Source organism: Dipodomys merriami, unplaced genomic scaffold, assembly GCF_024711535.1.
Source record: "Dipodomys merriami isolate MVZ:Mamm:240054 unplaced genomic scaffold, mDipMer1.0.p SCAF_68, whole genome shotgun sequence".
Lineage (NCBI taxonomy): Eukaryota > Metazoa > Chordata > Mammalia > Rodentia > Heteromyidae > Dipodomys > Dipodomys merriami.
The window spans coordinates 2,545,981-2,561,812 of NW_027206268.1; the positions used below are offsets into that span (position 1 = coordinate 2,545,981).

Here is a 15,832-nt window from a genome sequence, read left to right on the forward strand (position 1 = left end):
AGGCTTAAGAAGTTGTCAAAGGGCAAGTGAACTCTGTGAATTCAGGATGGTGAAGGCAGAATGGTCAATGGATATTAGATTCCATGCACACACACACACAGCACATAAAGGAACTTTTCTTGAAAGCAGGTCAGGTTGGTCTCTAATGAAACGAGTGGAGTTGGGTATGTGGGAATGCCAAAGTGAGCAGATGCCCCTAAAAGCCACTTTAAGCTGTTAAATAAAACAGTGGAAGGTTGCAGACATACACAGGCCATTCTCAGAAGCAGCTGTTCCATTGTTTCTCACATTTGTGTGTGATTTCCATTTCTACCATCTGATGGAAAAATGGGGTTTCCTTGATAAATACCAGAGCTAGTGTTTCTTGTGAACTATTTCTGGCTTGGATTTCATTTCTACTATTGTTTTCCTCCCTCCTTTCCTTTCCTTTCCCTTTCCCTTTCCTTTCCTTTCCTTTCCTTTCCTTTCCTTTCCTTTCCTTTCCTTTCCTTTCCTTTCCTTTCCTTTCCTTTCCTTTCCTTTCCTTTCCTTTCCTTTCCTTTCCCTTCCTTTCCCTTCCTTCCTTCCTTCCTTCCTTCCTTCCTTCCTTCCTTCCTTCCTTCCTTCCTTCCTTCCTTCCTTCCTTCCCTCCCTCCCTGCCTCCCTTTCTTCTCCTCCCTGCCTCCCTTTCTTCCCCTCCCTCCCTTCCTTCCTTCCTTTCCTCCTTCCTTCCTTCCCTCCTTCCTTCCCTCCCTCCCTCCCTCTCTCCCTCCCTCCCTCCCTCCCTCCCTTCCTTCCTTCCTTCCTTTCTTCCTTCCTTCCTTCCCCAGAGCCACATTGGTTTGCCCTCCTGAGATCCTAACAGCTGACAGACAGTCTTAAAGGACTTTAGCACATGGAGTGGATATGATAGGGACTCTGCAGCCTCCCTTCCTTGGCCTGTGGTCCTCCTGGGGCCAAGAGATGAGCACCTACAAGGAGATGAAGAAGGGATGTGGAGGGGGCATGGTGGTCCTTTTCTGTACACATGCACTGAGACCAGCTAAATACAGCTTCAGAGTCGAACCTAGGTTCCGACTCATCTCCCGGCTGGGTAAAACTTGGGCAGTTAGATCACCTTTCCGAGCCTTGCGTGGCTTCTCTGAAAAAAAAAAACACACACACAAAAACATGGGGATACTATTGTATATGTTAAAAGGGCATAAGGTTATTGAGTGTTAAGTGCTAGGTTCTTGGCAGTTCAGCAAGATGACACCAGCAACAATGAAATGCACATTCAGCTACAGACGCCCTGTGTCACGTCCCAGGCCCAATCCCAAGAGATGCAAGAACAGAGGAAGCCGGTAGGGATGAAGTAGTTACACTTCTCTGCTTTTGTCTGAGTCCACAGACCCCTTCCCCCCCTGATTCCCCCTCTCCCCCCAGATCATTCCTCCCTATCCTTCAGAAGGTGCTTAGGCTAGGGTCTGACCCCATCCTGCTACCCTCCACCCTCCCTGCTAAAGCCCCATAGGATGAACAGCCCTGTACGTACGTACGTTTGGCCAAAGAAAACTTCTTGAGGAGCTGGGGCATGGCGTCACAGGGGTGGACTTCCACCGTGAGCTGCGTCCCTGGAGAGAAGGGCGATATTCTCAGTCAGATGAAGCCAGGACATGCTCATTAGCTCGTGTCAGGTATTCAATGTACTTCAGTGCTTTTTTCTTTTTTCTTTTTCTTTTATGGTGGTACAGAGGTTTGAACTCACCCAGGGCTTTGTACTTGTGAAGTTAAGCGCTCTACCACTTAGCGTGCACCTCTAGCCCCTTTTTGTTTATTGATTTATTTTTCGGGTAGGGTCTCATGCTCCCCCCCCCCCCCGCCCCTCAGGGTTCACTTTGGAATGACAGTCCTCAAACCTACATTTCCCACAAAGCTGGGAATTACAGGGATGATCTACTCTGTCTGGCTAGAGCACTCCTTTGAATATACAAGTCATTCTCTTGTTGTTGTTTGTTTGTTTTGTTTTTCAGAACTCCAGACAACAAGCCAAGCACCTTCTGGATCTGGGCAAAGATGGGCAAAAGCACTCCCCACCTCTCTCTCTCTCTCTCTCTCTTTTGGTCGGTCATGAGGATTGAACTCTGGGCCTGGGCACCGCCCCTTAGCTCTTCAGCTCAAGGTGAGCGCTCTACCACTTGAGCTACAGCAGTGGCTCATGGGAGATAAGAGTCTTACGGACTTTCCTTGCCCTGACTGGCTTTGAACCTCAATCCTCAGATCTCAGCCTCCTGAGTAGCTAGGATGACAGGTGTGAACCACCAGTGCCTGGCCTAATGCTCTCTTGTATCAGAGATGCATGGGGCCAAGAATAAGAGGGCCAATACTTATTAAAAATAAAGTATTTTGCCGATTCTCCCCCCCTCCCAATTGCAGACATAGTTATAGGAAGAACATGACAGAGAGAGAGAAAATGAAAGACCTAGATTTTATTTTTGTTTGTTTGGCTAGTAGATCAGAAAGTAGGTCTGAAGGTAAGGGAGTTCAAGGGAGCCCTTCTATAGCTCAGGACCCACATGAGAGCCACTCATTCAGAACCTGGTCCCCATCCCACAAGCTCCTCCTCCCATCTGCAATATCCAATCCCTTCTCTCCTGCCCGCAGCACCCCGTCCTCTGGGGACAGGGCTGATTCCCAGCTGACAGGCTCCTCCTGGCTCTTCTCACAGCTGAGCTGCTGCCTAGCTCTGCCTCAAGGACACTGTAGGGTTCTCCGTGGAGTCCTGCTCTTTGATCAGAGCTTCCAGAGGCTTCTCTCACTTCTAGAATGTCCTTGGCCCGGTTAACCCGTCTCAAGGTGAACGGCACTGGCTAGTTTCATGCATCCTCAAGGTGGGACTTGGAGGAGAGGGGATGGTAACTCTTAATACTCAATATAAGTAAGACTCCGAAAAATGCTAATATGACCGGTCTCTGATCCTAGGCACCATTTGGAGCAAGATTCACAGTTGGATCTAAACGCTAAGTGTAATTAGATGATCACAACACTTGACAGTGACTGTAAACAATCACAACCAAATGTAAAGGAGACCCTGGTTGGGACTTTAGGTTCCTGGTGGGCCTCTCCTGACTTACATCCTCACTCCAATAACACGTCTGCAACTACAGCTCAGGCTGGCTTAGTAAAGGTATTTTAGAGAGTATTTCTCTCTCATCCTATGAAGGGGCCCTATCACTTAAGTCTGAGCCTGTCTGGGCGCCCGCTGTGTAAGGAAAGGGTCCTTTGCAGCCTTGGCTACCCCTTAGCTTCCAGTGAGCTCTGGAAAACACAGCTCTATGCAGGACCCCTTGGGTAGGCTGGAGGTCTCTGGGATGTCCCAGGTCTGAAATCATGGCAGTTTGACCCTAATACATGTGTGATCATAAATAAGCCTCTCTAGCCAGGCACCAGTGGCTCACGTCTGTCATCCTAGCTACTTAGGAGGCTGAGATCTGAGGCTCACGGTTCAAAGCCAGCCCAGGTAGGAAAGTCTGTGAGCCTACTACAGGCTTACCTGCCTGTCCCCTACCCTTTCAGAGTGGAGATGTGCACAGGCCACCTTGTGCACAGCCTATGAGGGGGCTGCCTTCTACCCACGGTGGAGATTTCTCCCACCTGAGACTTTCTCTCTAAACTGCTTCAGGCTTCAATCAGGATTTGTCTAACGGCTTAATTTTCCTCAGAATACCTAATTCAGGGAGGGCAATCAGGTTTTGGGTTGTTCATTAAATCTGACTGATTGAAAGTGGCTGCCCAGAGCACTGGTCAATTAACAAATACCATCAGGCATACATGTGGACATGAATGTGTATGTGTGTGGGGGTGGGTGGGTGGGTAGGTGTGGGAGCCCTGGGATTTGTGCTAGATACTTGCCAACATGAATGTAAGGCGTTCATTAACTCTCTATTAGCAGGGTACCACGTTTGATTATTGCTGTATTGTTAATTATTTCCAAAGCAGAATCAGAAATATTTTTCTGCAGCAGCTCAGGGTCATGAGGTCTTAGTTAAAAGCATTTGTAACGTTGACAAGGCCTTGGTTAAGGTATTCACCACAGTTGTGCTGTTTTTCTGCCCCAGGAGGCTGTAATTGGGAAGTGGTGAGCTAGGACAATCCAGGGGCAAGCATGCTGGCAGGTAATGGGACTATCTAGCTCTCTACACCATTATTGGAGCACCAACCTCACTGGGTACTACCAAATGCAGTACAAAAGCCCTGTTCAACATCTCTGGTTATGAGATGGTCGTTTAGTGCTCTATAACTTAAATCTGAGCCCACTGTGTAATGAAGGGGTCTTTTGCAGCCCTGGCTGCCCTTTAGCTTCCAGTGAGCTCCTGAAAATACAGCCCTATGCAGGACCTCTTGGGTAGGATGGAGGTCTCTGGGAAGTCCAGACCCTAATACATGTGTGATCACAGAAAAGCCTCTCTAGACAGTTGCCGGTGGCTCACATCTGTCATCCTAGCTACTCAGGAGGCTGAGATCTGAGGATAATGGTTCAAAGCCAGCCAGAGCAGGAAAGTCCACAAGACTCTTATCTTGAACTGAAGAGCTCAGGGACAGTGCCCAAGCCCAGAGTTCAAGTCCCATGACCAACAACAGCAACAAAAAAGAAAGCCACTCTGCCCATGAGCAGACCCCTTACATAGGGGTAAGGATTGATGACCTGGAAGCACCAGAAAACTGCCTTCTCTTTCTGTCTCTGTCTCTTTCTCTCTATGTCAGTACTGGGATCAAACACAGGGTTCCATATATGCTAGTTGAGTGTTCTACCCCTGAGTTCTGTCCCAAGCTCCACCTGCTCTATTTTAAATTGTCGCTTGTAATAGACTGTGAGCACCAACCTCTAAAGATATCCATGCCAGAATTTCTGGAACCTGAGAGCATTACCTTCTCTGACCTGGAAGATTTTGTAGATGTGATTAAATTAAGTCTCTTAGGACCGAGAGATTATCCTGCATTATCTGATTGGCCCCTAAATGCAACCACGTACAGCCTTATAAGAGGGAGACGGGGAGAGATTTGGTTATTTATAAGGAGAGAAGGCAATGTGATAATGGATTCCGAAACTGGAGTGACACAGCCACAAGCCAAGGAATGCTGGCAGCCTGCAGAAGCAGAATGTAGAGGCAAGGAATGGATTCTCCCATAGACCTTCTTCCAAAAGTGCCCAGCTGACAGTGTGACTTGAGCCAACTTCAGACGACTCACTTCCAGAAATGACAGAAAACCACTCTGTGTGTGTGTGTGTGTGTGTGTGTGTGTGTGTGAGTGTGTGTGTGTGTGTGTGTGTGTGTGTGTTACCTTAAGCTACCAAGTTTGTGGGAATTGGCTATAGCATCTCCAGGAAATGGATACACCCCGGTCTCCCCTGTCCCCATCATCTTGAACTCTTTATTTTCTCCTTTAGGATTTCCGGAATCACTGTTTTATTTGTTAGGATTATCCATCTTCCCTTACCAGGATGTGTCTCGTTTCACAAGTGAAGTAAGTATTGTTCACTCATTCTTTTTCTTTCTTTTTGCCAGTCCTGGGGCTTGAACTCAGGGCCTGGGCACTGTCCCTGAGCCTCTCTGTACTCAAGACTAGCGCTCTACCACTTAAGCCACAGCGCTACTTCCAGCTTTTTCTGTGTATGTGGTACTGAGGAATCGAACCCCGGGCTTCAGGCATGCTAGGCAAGCATTCTACCACTGAGCCACATCTCCAGCTCATCTACTCTCTTTCTAATAGAATATCTCTTGAGTTTTGCTTTGTGGTGGGTGATGTGAGATAAGTCCATTTCAGTGCGGCCTTGGCTTGCACTGGTATTCATATCTGTCCTGGTAGATCTTGGGGGACCCACGAAGCAGGCTCTAGGGGCTTGTCCTAGAGTTTCCAGCCAAAAGAGATACCAAGGCAGACTGCAAATAGCTGGCCCCTTGTACCAGTGACCTATGTTGGCTTTCCCTTTCTTATTACCTGACAGTGCCTTTCCGCAGAGAGGCTAGGTCAGCCCACGCTTCACAAAGCAATTTCCCTGAGAGGGTTCCAAATCTCACATAACCTGCTTCAGGTGGAGTGAGCTGCCCCTTGTCCCTAGATGCAATCACTTCATTTCTGTGCAGGGTAAATACATCAGTCTTACTCATGCCCGAATCTTAGGACTGAGCCTATAAGGGGTCTTTGATGTCAGGCCCTCTGGGTCTCCAATAAGAGTGATTATTAACCACAGTGGGCATGGGAATTTCTCACCAGGCCTTACCCTCTGGTCTGCCCTCTCATGTGCTCTGATCTGGTCAACTGTACAAACAGCTCGGGGATGCTCTTGTCTGCCATTCCTAAGCCCCCAGAGCCTGTCTTGAGAAAATGAAGATTCTCAAGGCAGCAAGCTCAGCATTCCATGGAATGTCCCTCTCCTCTGCCGCCCCTCCTCCCCCTGCACCTGCCCCCAGAATTCTCAGTCTCAGGATAGGCCAAGGAAATACTGAGACTCAGGAGGGAGAGAGGGAGTGAGGGAAGGAGGGCTGGTGGGCCAGGAAATGTGAGCAGGCAGGGGGAGGGCAGATTCTAGGGGAGCTGCAGAGGAAGTTGACACTGGAGCCACGTGAAGGTTAACAGCCTGAGAGCCTACTGGGAGAGAGAAGGGCAAAGGCTTTTAAGGCTCTAACCCTTGCTGATCATGTGCTTTTCGGATACCCGGACAGCCCTTTCCAGCCTCAGTTTCTCCCTTTGTACAAAGGAAGTCAGTAAGAGCCCCTGTCAAACGAGGTTAACCATGAAGCTGACGGAACGCAGGGTCAGTACTCCATAAATCCTAACTGTGGTGATCATAAGGTGATGGTGATGATGAAATTCTGTGGCTTCGGGATTTTTTTTTTTTTTTTTTGGTTGGTTGTGGGGCTTGAACTCTGGGCCTGGGCGCTGTCCCTGTGCTCTTCAGCTCAAGGCGAGCGCTCTACCACTTGAGCCACAGCGCCACTTCTGGTTTTCTTGAGATCAGAGTCTCACAGCCTTTCCTGCTCGGGCTGGCTTTGAACTGTGATCCTTAGATCTCAGCCTCCTGAGTAGCTAGGATGACAGGTGTGAGCCAGCGGTGCCCGGCTTGGGATTTATTATTATTTTTTTAAATATCTTGATCCCAGGTGAAGGGCAAGACTTGAAGCAAACAGTCTCTCAGTGTTTTTTTCCCCTCTGGAGCTCAAGGGGAGGACATAGATGCTCCCATCTCCATGGGGCAGAGAGACGATCTGAATGATCCCTACAAACCAAGCTTCATATCCCAGACTGTCTCCGGCTGGGGCGACAGCTCCCAGGAGCAGAGCTACAGGGAAATGCACCGCAAGCAGCCAGGGATTCCCTTACCTTGGTTGTCATAGGCGGTGATGACTTGCGGCTGCTGAGGGTGCTGCTTCTCCGCCAGGCTTTCTATTTAAGGAAGACAGGGAAGACTGCGGTGACCACTGGGTTCCATGGTGGAATTTTCCCCTGGCAGAGCGGGGAAGCTGTGCATTATTGTGCAAGAAAGGCAAGCTGGTAAGAACTGGGCCCCATCCACGCGGCCTGGACCTCACGTGGGCCCACTCAGGAATGTATCTCCATGGTGTGCACACCTGCGAACCATTGACCTGTATGTAGTTGGACACCCACACACAGAGGTCAAGGCCCCGGGGACCCCTTCCACTGCTCAGCATGAGCCAATGCAGGCCGATGACACCCCTAATGGTCTATGAAGCTCGTCACTCCCAACTTCACAGCCCCAGGCAGCGTTTCCCAAACCTCTCCTCACAAATGGATGTCTCCCGGATTCTTTCCACCTTTCTTTGAGGTGGGCCGACCTCTCGGAAATGGAACCCCAAGTTTCCTGGCCCCTAGCTTGGGCTCCTGACCCCGCCCTCTGAGAAGAGCAGCGCAGAAGCCTGCTCCCCTGCTCTATCCTTGGCGTTGAGATGAAAGGGCAGATTGGTTTAGTTGTCCAAACACTATAGGACATCTATTTTTTATTTTGGTCGGTCGTGGGGCTTGAACTCTGGGCCTGGGCGCTGTCCCTCAGCTCTTCAGCTCAAGGCGAGCGCTCTACCACTTGAGCCACAGCGCCACTTCCAGTTTTCTGAGTGGCTTATTGGAGATCAGAGTCTCACGGACTTTGCTGCCCAGGCTGGCTTTGAACCACAATCCTCAGATCTCAGCCTCCTGAGTAGCTAGGATGACAGGCGCCAGCCACCGGCGCTTGGCTAGGGTGTCTATTATAGGCAGATTCTCTCCACCTTCTAGGCATATGCCGGTCTCTGTGTGCTTCCTTTCACATTCTCTGAGAAGGACGACATCACCTGTATCCTCTTACAGCTGTTGCTGTGGTTGTGGCCCTGGTCTTCCCGAAGCTGTCCTTACGCAGAGGGGTAGGAGGTGGAGGGGGGGAAGCTGGTGACTAGGAGGAGGCCCAAAATTATGGCAGAAGGAGGTTTTGCCACCAATGCAAACCTGGCCTCCATCTCCTACTGTCCTACAATAGGCCCAGGACTGGAAGCAACCAGCAGGACCACAGCGCCCCAACCCTTGGGATGCTCTCCCTGAACAGATTCCATTCATATGACTCTTCTAATCAGATGGGGCTGCCCCGCGATCATGTGATCAGACCCCAACTGAGTAAAGCAGAAGCCAGTCCAGGGGGCGGGCAGGGAACACGGAGCCTGGGATAAACTTGCCAATCACCCAACAAGGCCTTACACTAGGAGAAGCCCATCTGCTTCATTCAGCCTTCTCCTCTAAACAGGCTTCCTCCCCCACCCCTACCCCAAGCCTCCAGGTCTTAGCTGGCCAGTTCAGGGTGATGTGGCATGCTAGGATGGAGCCCCAGGCCAACCTCAGGAGAAGAGAGCAACGAGGTTTCTTCCTGTGGGCACAGCTGGCCGCATCTCCGGGAGGAAATAGGATCTGGGAAAGGGAATCCTCGAGGAGGGTGATTGGCTGGCATAGCTGTTGGTGGGGGTATTTATAGTCAGGGCCGCACAATTGGTTTCCCTGTCGCTGTAAGGGCACCAGTCACCGGTGCTGCTAGGCAGACTTGGGGCAAGATCCAGGATAGCAGCCAATCACAAGCAAGGGAAGCCCGTTGCCGGGCAAGCTTATAGGGGAGGGAAGGGGTGGGTGGCTCTGCCCAAGCACCTGCTGTCTCCCAAAAGTTTTGAGTGTTCCAGGATTTCCCCCCCACTCCCCCCACCTCCCCGTCCTTGCCAGCACCCAAGCCCAAGGAGCATACAGAACAGCAACGGGGTGGAAAATGTGGCCCCTGTCTAACCACATTTATACACGTTCTACCAGCACCAGCTATCAGCTTGCCTTCTGCTGGTTACTAGGACTTGGTACACCAACAAGGCGGGTATGGGATAAAGTCACCCTCCAGGCCCTGCACTCTGATTCCTGGTCTCTGAAAACACAGAAAGAAGCTATAATTTTAATGTATGCGTGCATGGAAAAATGCCATTTAAAAAGGAAATGTTTCACTTAACTATGCATATTGGTGGAGTGGTAAACCTGTCATCTTTTCTGGATTCAAGAACTCTCCAGGGTGGCCCTCCAGCCCCGCATTTGCCCTAAGCTCTTAGTTCTCAGGGTGGGTTCCCTCCCACCCTATTCAAGGAATGACTTTAATCACTTGTCTGTGGACAGACAGGTTGCACCAATGCCTGTGTCACATATATCACAAGAGTTTCATGATTGTCTCATGACCATTCCTACACTAATTTGTGTTTTGTTACTTCTTTCTACTAAACTCCCCTCCTCCTCTCTTCCTTCCCAATCAGGAACCTAGAAGATGATCAAAACAGGACGAACTCAGGCTGTTTTCCATCCATTTCTGAGAAGACTTCAGATGAATGTCAGACATCTCAGACAAGGTAAGAAAGAGCTACAGTGAACAAGAATACTGTAACTTGTGTGTGTGTGCGTGTGCGTGCGCGCGCACATGTGCGCCCATATCTGACCTTTTTCCTCCTTACCCACTCACACATTGATTTAGCGTGTGGACTTTCATGGTTATTTCTGTGGCTGACAGGTTTTTAGAGGTCTGATTCTTATTACAATCCTCACTAGCCTACAGCATAGTTTCTCTGGCTCGGGTATCGGCTTCATTAGGGCTAGAGCTGGTTATCAGCTGATGACTATAGTAGCAAGGGGCCATTGTACTGATGCAAGCCTCCTAGCCAAGATGCACCCTGGCAGGATGGAAGGAGAGTCTTGAAGATGACTCCTACCCATGAGCAAGAAAGCCTGCCAGGATTTTGAGACTCTATGGCTGTGAACGGTATTACGATGTTACCATCGTTAACACATGACCATGAAGACGGGGCATCTTCACTGTTTCATCCCCAATATGTCAACATTGAGCCTGGCAGATGGTAAACACTAAAAAGATTGGTTGAGGGAATGGATTCACTTCTAGAAAATTTGTCACCGTGAAAAGGATGGCATCGTTACTGGGTCTTGTTCAGTTCTAGTCCCATTTCCTCATCTGTAGAAGGCTGCGTGACTGGGCTTCAGAGAGCCAGTCATCTGATTCCAGGGCTCATACGATGGGTCTGATGGAATTCCCTAGTAGCATTCTGGGTGGAGGGTCTGATTCCCATTAGAATTCTCTAGTGCTTGTTATGTGCGTTGCCATCAATATTTGTCCATAAAAGCTAGACTAATGAGTTTACAAGGGATACAGGGGGGAAAAATCCTTGATAGCCAGCCAGCTGCATCCATAGATTTCTGAAAGATCCCAAGGCTATGAGGAAAACAAGATGCCCTGGCACCAGAGAGAAGTGGGTTTGGAAGTCCGTTCCTTTTTATTTGCTGGGCATTAGGCCAGCAAGGTTCTACAGAACCTTTACCTGGTGTCTCTAGACAGGACACAGAGTCATGACTGTCCTCTCTGGAAAATACTTCAAAAGAATGGATAGCCTTTGATGATCAAGTAAACTCTACTTCCTGGAGGATCATACTCAAACCTTACCACCCCAAGGGAAGGCTAACTCCTCCCTTGCCAGTCTTCACCTATAACCTGGCCAACAGACAAGCAGGTATGCTCAAGTTCATAGCATTGTTCCTCAGCTACAGCTTCTAAGGAGAGCAGGTTCCCAATGGTCCCAGTAGCCTGGCTCGAGTCACAAGTAGCCACTTTTTGTTCAGCGTCTGAAGGCCGAATAAAATGAAAGCCAACCTCTCCATTTACTTTGCAATGTATTGAGTTAGAGAGCTCGCAAGGAGAATAGAAAGAAAAAGGGATTTACCTTGGAAGTCATTTTCTTCTGACGTCTGCCACTTCCGGATTCCATTTTTGACACCTTGGAATTCTGTGGGATAACCAGGACTGCCATGAAGCTCCCTGCTAAAGGGAGAGCTCAGGGAGAGAGCCACGCTTCAGTTGCGGACTTCTCCTCATTCAAATGGGGTTAGTAGAGCCTGGCTATCTCAGATTCCAAGGAAGGCTGCGTTTGAGGAAAGGGACGCCACCCTACTATATAAAAAACCAACCAACAAACAAACCCCAAACCCACTAAAATAAAATGCTAACATAGTAGGTTTCAATGGCCAGTGAGCCCCCAGGGGGGAAGTTCTTCCATGCAGATGCCCATTTCCTACTTCGACATTCCCCACACATAAACACGAAAGCACTGTTCTGGAAGACAGGGGCCATTCATTTTTGCCTCCTTATTTCTTTGTACCTGTGGCGTGTAGTCTCGATGTCTGCTGAAGTAGGTAGTAGGCAAAGCCTGCCTACTCCTATAGGTACGGGAAGTAACGGTTGCCTTCCCTCCCAGCTTCCCTTGCAGCTAGACCATGGACATGTGCGCCCAAGATCCGGCCCACTAAGTACACTTCTATCCTGCTCTGACAGTGATGCAATGTGAAAGGGAAGGGAAAGGAAGTGGTTTCACTGGAGCAACTCTGAAGTGGTAGCTGCAAGGTCAAGTTCCTGGCATGGGACTGATATACATCCTGGTTGTGTTGGGCAGGGGCGGGGGGTCACTGCAGTCAAAGTGAGTCACTTGTGTGGAAGTGCGCCTTGGTATAACCTTTGGTAGATTTGGTAGATTTCGTCATCAGACCAGCTCTGTGGCACATAGTGCAGATCAGTTCTTTCGGGGACTATTCCCAGAAGCTCAGCCTGGAGTGTCTGGTTCTCCATGCTTTGAACCACTCAGAAGCCCCCAGGTCCTCTTAAGCCCCCTTTCGGTTCTGCAGAGTCTTCCCAGCCACTCCCACACGATAAAAGTCTGGAGATTACCACGGTTCATGACATAACTCATGAAGCAGAGTGCACGAGTCACATAGACTTCTGCTACACTTGAGGCCCTTCCAGACTTGGTACAGGCAGCTTTAGGAGAGGGGGGGTCTCTCTCTTCCATGGCTACAGGACTAAGTGAATTCCTTCCTGCATGTGCTTTCTGAGCCAGTGTGGTTATAAGGAACTTGCTGAGAAAACTACGTGAGAGTCCGTGAGGAAAGGGGAGAGGGCATCTGCTGGCTTTGACAGTCCAGATCCCTAGTGACCAGATTTCCCTGTGCTCTCCTTCCTGTCCCTCGGATGCCCTTCTGACATCGGGGCCACTGGGCCTGTCTGTGTTGTGAAAGTGGCTCAGACTTCATTCTTCTGACATGGGGCTCAGGCCTTGCTTGGCAGAGGCAAGGAAGAAGCATCCTGGAGGGGATAATGGCTCTGCAGAGGGAGGGAGAATCTGGGGTTTGTTTGCAGACCTTGGAGGGCCGGGCCCTTCCTTTTCCTCTACTCTGGTGCAGGCCATTTGTGAACTGTTGATACAGTCCTCTCTATGGCATCTTCAAGAAAGTGCCAGTATTTATCAAGCAGAGGCGCCTTTAGCTTCAGATCATGGACATAGCTCCTAGGTGGCACATTGGTCTGGTGCCCTGGAGCTTTGACCCCTCACGGCTATTCCCAGGCCTGGCCTTCTTACTCTGAGTTTCTCTGTGTTCTTTGCTCTCTCTGTCTCTCTCTGATGGCTGAATCTTTGGGATAGATGTGATTGCAGGAGACTGGGAATTGGGGGCTCCTGGGCCTGACCACCACAATAGGGCATACCGTAGGGGGGATCTCATGTTGGTTCTGAGATTCTGCTCTTTCCTACCTGCAAAGACCTTGGGTGGGCTATTTTCTTTCACCCTGCAGTAAACAACTCAAGTAAACAGTCCCAGGCCTCCAATCCTCCTGAGCCCTCCAGCCTATTTCCTTTCCTTGATTGCCTTCCCGACAAGCTACTGGGCCACCTTAGCCTGTAGCTGGTAGGTCACGGCTGCCCACAGGACAGCCCTTTCTGCAGGACAGTTAAGACAGCAGATAGATGCTTGCTGTGCTCTGAGGCTCTGGGGAGGTGGGAGTCAAGGCAGAGCAGGACTGCGGGGGGCGGGGGGGGTACTGTAGGGTTGGGGGTGTGTGGATGCCGAAGTCATTTTCTGCACTGTGGTCAGTCATCCTTCCTGAAGAAGGCATGCAGACACCATTGCTGCAGGCTTCTTTGCGGGGGGGGGGGGGGGGGGGTGGCAAAGGGGGGAAATCCAGGACACCCCAAGGCCTCTACACGTCTTACGGGCTTATTGAACATCCATCTTTTTTTTTTTTTGAAGAACCATATACATGCTATTCGCACTGTGTACCCTGCGAACACTCAGGCCTGCTTCCCACCCATGCTCACTCAGCACCCAATCTCTCTTGTGAGTTTCCCCTTCCAAATCACCAAAGGGAGGGACGCGTTTGAGCGAGCAGTGTGTGTGTGGGTGGGGGGTGGGGACAGCGGATTCCCAACCCCCCTCCTCCCCCTGCCCCATCCTTACAGCCACCTGCACGCACCCCTGTTTCTCTCTTCCGTACCTTCTTCTCCATGTCACCTGGCTCAGGAGATGAGGAAAACCGAGGCAGGAGAGGAGACTTCAGTTGTTAAGGCCTCCCCGACCCCAGGAGCTCCTTAGCTTATCCAGGCTTAGGTGTGTGCATGGGCCTGGTCCATAGTCACACACACCCACACACAGAGAGAACTTGGCCGGCTGGGGGTGTAGGTGTGGGGAGAGGATGGGGTCCGGGTGGCATCAGCCTGAGGCTCTGATCCCCACTGCACACCCCTCACCCTGGGGGCGGGCAGGTAACCACCCCACCCCTCCCCGGGCCTGTGCCCCAGGGAGTCAGCCTGGGACAATGGCCAGGCAGGCGTTGCCATGGGGACCCCCAGGGTGTCCTGGGCAGCAAGTGGGGTGGGGATAAAGGAGAGGTGGGGGGGCGTGCGCCCAGGTCTTCCTCTCCCTGCCCACCCTCCTCCTCCTCCTGGTCGGAGGGAGCCCAGCCTGGGGAGGAGGGGGGAGGTGCGTCCCCCACACACACACACCTGGGGTGAACCCCGGCTTTACCTGCTCGGCGCTGCTGCAGCGGCTGCAGCCTGGCGCCCGGCTCGGCCCGCGCCCGCGGCGACGGCCGCTCCTCCGGGTGCACGATCAGCAGCATGTCGATGGCCACGGCGGCCTCGGCGTCCTCCTGCAGCTCCATGCGTGGCTCTGCAACGCTCTTCTCCTGTCCTCCTGCGCTGCAAATGGCCCCGGCCCCGGCCTGGCCCGGGACGCGGTGGGGGGGGGGGGGGACGGGGGCCAGGGCGCGCGCGCGTGCGCGCACAGGGCGCAGGGCGCGGGGAGAGGGCGCTGCACCCCCCCCCTCCCCATCCGATCTGTTTTGCTGACTCTGCCAAACAGGCCATTAGTGGAGGGGAGGGAAGGGGGGCTGGAGGGGGAAACTCACGCCTGGGATGGGCGCTACTCGCAGACAGCACTGAGTCACCTTTGAAAGGAAATCCCCCCTCCTCCACCTCCACCGCACCCCATTCCATCCTATCCCATCCCCACCCCACCCCCCTCCTAGATCTGCACCCAAGCCACTGTCTCTGCACAGTGGACTTGGCGGGAAGGGGGGAGGGCGGTTGCAGACTTGGGTTTTGCAAAGTTTCCCTCTCCCCCATCCCCACTCCCACCCACCCACCCTTCTTACTTATTTATTTACTTGCACAAAAAGCACTGGTCCCCGGGCTCCCAGGACCCTCCTCCCATGTGGGGGTAGGGGTGCTGACCTCATCTATTTCCAGCTTGGGGAAGCTCTAAGCAGAGACCCCCCCTCCTTCCACACCTCCCCCCTCCTCACACAAGACATTATACACATTGGGTAAGGGTGGGGAGGGAGGAAGGGGGAAGGCTCCAGGTGGAGTTCCAAGGTATGTGCAGGAAAGGACCAGCTTTCCCCCTTTGGCTTCATTGGATGAGAGGGTGGGATCTTGGGAGGTTGATAGGTTTTGCTTCGCCCCCCCTCCTCTCTTTTTTTCTCTAGGAGGATAGATGGGCTGGGAATTGGGGAACAGGGAATTCCCTCCCCCTCCCCACCTTCCCCCCTTCCAGCATGGCTGCTTTACACCTACAGTGGGTATCAAGCTATGGGTCCTCTCCCACCTGAAGTGCAAGTATTAAAATCACCATTCCTTTGGCTCTTGCCCTGAGGGGAAGGGGGAAGAAGGAGGGAGGGAGGGAGGGAGGAGGAGGAGGAGCAGGAGGCAGCTGGGACGCTGGGAGCTGTCTCTTGGCTGTCAGGGAACTGGACCTGAGAACCCCTTCTATTTTTAGCCAGGCCTGGCCTGCCCAGCCCACAACAGCAGGACGTTTGGCTGGAGGTCTGCCTATTAGGAGTATCTGCCTGGTAGCTTTTGGCACTAGGAGGAGGCCCACCCAGGGTGGGGCATAGTTCTGTCCTTTGAACTTCCATCATTGATCAATACCACCCACACCCAGGAGGCCTTGGCTTTGGGACTCGCCCCCTCCCCTCCTCCCC

At 51.7% G+C, this 15,832-nt stretch overlaps 1 protein-coding gene across 6 annotated transcripts in view; it reads right to left on the reverse strand.

The window, feature by feature from the left end:
• Nucleotides 1-14,557, reverse strand: part of Ky (kyphoscoliosis peptidase) — a 29,936-nt gene extending 15,379 nt beyond the window's left edge. Inside the window, exons 1-5 of one of the 6 annotated variants that reach the window (XM_070005459.1) lie at nt 14,377-14,557; nt 11,250-11,312; nt 7,342-7,404; nt 1,518-1,592; nt 1,097-1,120 (exon numbers count right to left, since the gene is read on the reverse strand). In XM_070005459.1, the coding sequence (XP_069861560.1) occupies nt 1,097-1,120; nt 1,518-1,592; nt 7,342-7,404; nt 11,250-11,312; nt 14,377-14,512 (361 nt within the window). In that variant the 5' untranslated portion in view covers nt 14,513-14,557. Of the gene's footprint in view, nt 1-1,045; nt 1,121-1,513; nt 1,593-7,341; nt 7,405-11,249; nt 11,313-13,825; nt 14,122-14,376 lie in introns of those variants that run through there. The other 5 variants (XM_070005462.1, XM_070005463.1, XM_070005461.1 and 2 more) reach the window with 5 other exon arrangements.
• Between the last annotated feature and the right edge of the window lie 1,275 nt (nt 14,558-15,832).